The sequence below is a fragment of the Bubalus bubalis genome, chromosome 3 (assembly GCF_019923935.1).
Source record: "Bubalus bubalis isolate 160015118507 breed Murrah chromosome 3, NDDB_SH_1, whole genome shotgun sequence".
In the NCBI taxonomy this organism is placed as follows: domain Eukaryota; kingdom Metazoa; phylum Chordata; class Mammalia; order Artiodactyla; family Bovidae; genus Bubalus; species Bubalus bubalis.
The window spans coordinates 54,165,223-54,167,956 of NC_059159.1; the positions used below are offsets into that span (position 1 = coordinate 54,165,223).

Here is a 2,734-nt window from a genome sequence, read left to right on the forward strand (position 1 = left end):
GTGGAATGATAAACACAAAATTCGAGAAAGAGCTTTCATTTGGGAAGAAGTGATGTGGTAGAGAGCACCTATAGGGAAGTTACTGGTACCATGTGATTCTTGAACTGACTACTGTATACATGACTGTTTATGCAATATATTGATAATGTTGTATATTATAATGTATATACATTTGTTATTGTTGTTCAGTTACTAAGTCTTGTCTGACTCTTTGTGACCCCATGGACTGCAGCACTCCAGGCTCACCTGTCCTTCACTATCTCCCTGAGTTTGCTTAAATTCATGACCATTGAGTCAATGATGCTATCTAACCATCTCATCTTCTGCTGCCCTCTTCTCCTTTACCGTCTGTCTTTCCGAGGATCAGGGTCTTTTCCAATGAGTTTTACATGTGATCTTTTACTTGTAATAATTATTATACTACAGTGAAAATATCTGAATACTCGTGATAATTTCTGATTTGAAAATAAAAAATACAGTTATATGGATCACTCAATGTTTTGTCACAATTTCTGATTCTGCTACTGGAAGGTTTGGGGTCACATATTAATTTTAGCAAGTTTGTTGAGGAAGAAGTTTTGAGTTCAAGAGAGGCCAGGTGTCTCATTCAAGGTCGTCCATTTGGTAAGTGTTGGTTAAAGTCTCCAATTTCAGGCTTAAGACTCTGGATCCTGTGCAGTTTCCAACAATCCAGACTCACACAAAAAGGGGTACTGGGGAAAAGAACTCAGGTACAGAAAGCAGAGCTGCTCTTCTGGGGGAATGCGGTCATCCTAAGAGGAAACTGTCCACCAAGATGGCAGAAAAGAAGGTGTGACTTTCCACAATGCTTCCATGACAACACTTCTTCTTGTCACAGGAGTATTCAAATCAACATCAAAATAAAAAATGAGGATATTATCAATTTTGCTAAAAACTCTGAGTAAATTGCTTAGGTTCACTATGCATTCACTTCTATGATAATCCATACAACAAAAACACAAGTTATTAACAGGGGAGATACAGTAGCTCCCTATGCCCACTCTACAAAGAAAACAAAGTCAAAGAGAAGTAAGGAACCCATTGTCACTCACTTTTACAAGCCAGAGGATGCCTCCCTAATCTCTTCACTGCTGCCTGCATCTCCTGGTTCCTCAGGGTATAGATCATGGGGTTGAGCATGGGGGTCATGATGGTTTGGCTGATGGACACAGCTTTGTCCATGGAGAAGGAGGTGAAGGGCCGGGCGTAGAGGTAAATGCTTGGAATGAAGACCATAGACACCACGATGATGTGGGTGGTGCAGGTGGAAGCTGCCTTCCTCCTCGCCTTCCCAGAGTGGGACCTAAGCATCACCAGGATGGCTGAGTAGGAGACCAGGAGGAGGAGGAACCAGATGAGGACCAGCACCCCACTGTTGGAAATGATAAGGAACTCCAGGAGGGAGATGTCAGTGCAGGTGAGTCTCAGCACTTGTGGAACATCACAGTAGAAGTTATCTAGGACGTTGGGGCCACAGAAAGGCAGTGGGAGCATCAGAGCCAGTTGGGAAATCGAATGAATGAAGCCTCCCACCCAGCTAGCCACCACCAGCCCCACACAGAGCTGAATGTTCATGATGGTGACATAGTGGAGGGGCCGGGAGATGGCAACAAGGCGGTCATAGGCCATCACTGAGAGGAAGAAGACCATGGCACCTCCCAGAAAGTGGAAAAAGAAAATCTGGGCCATGCAGCCCTGGTAGGAGATGGTCTTCTTCTCAGCAAGGAAGTCCACCAGCATCTTCGGGGCAGTGACTGAGGAGAAACAGAGGTCTATGACGGCCAGGTTTCGCAGCAGAAAATACATGGGTGTGTGGAGCCTGGAATCAGAGGTCACTGTGACCATGATGAGGAGGTTTCCCATGACAGTGGTAATATAAACAAACAGGAACACCAGAAACAAGACGAGCTGGAGCTCCTGAGTCTGTGAGAGCCCCAGGAAGACAAATTCTGGCACCCACGTGAGGTTCCCTGATGCCATGGTGTCTACTCCATACACCTAAAGGAAACACACCACAGAAGTGATGTATTAGTGCCAGGGGATCAAACTGAGTGTCCAGGTTTAGATGACGGACATTTACATGCAGATCATAATTCCAGGTGCTGACTAAATGTCCTTGGCCCTGGAATGTGTACCAGTTGGTACTGGAATATATATGTTCTTGAGATATCTTAAAGCCATTCATGACATATACAACCTGCTTTAAAAAATTCTGTGTAATATAGTGATAGGAAGACACTTGGAGTCCAGCAGACATGTAGTCAAATTCCAGAGTTTCTTATCCTTGAGATGGGACCCACATTAACTTACTCAGGCCCTTCATCTCAGTTTCCACATCTTGCTAAAGCTGAAACTCTAGTACTTTGGCCACCTCATGTGAAGAGCTGACTCATTGGAAAAAAACTCTGATGCTGGGAGGGATTGGGGGCAGGAAAAGAAGGGGACGACAGAGGATGAGATGGCTGGATGGCATCACTGACTCGATGGACATGAGTCTGGGTGAACTCCGGGAGTTGGTGATGGACAGGGAGGCCTGGCGTGCTGCAATTCATGGGGTCTCAAAGAGTCGGACACGACTGAGCAACTGAAGTGAACTGAACTGAAGGTAGAAATAAAAGTGTTGTCTCTATTCAATGTCCAGGGGATTAAATAAGATAGAACATAAGGTTCCTAGAATAGCGTCTGGAATAATAAATAGTAATCACTCTCCTCT

The 2,734-nt window shown here is 44.8% G+C and overlaps 1 protein-coding gene across 1 annotated transcript; it reads right to left on the bottom strand.

Annotated features, from left to right (window-relative positions):
* Positions 1-1,065: 1,065 nt before the first annotated feature.
* On the bottom strand, positions 1,066-2,001 carry LOC102414210 (olfactory receptor 4D2-like). The gene has a single exon (XM_006076249.1). It carries the CDS (start codon positions 1,999-2,001, stop codon positions 1,066-1,068), a length of 936 nt encoding a protein of 311 aa, XP_006076311.1.
* Positions 2,002-2,734: the final 733 nt, after the last annotated feature.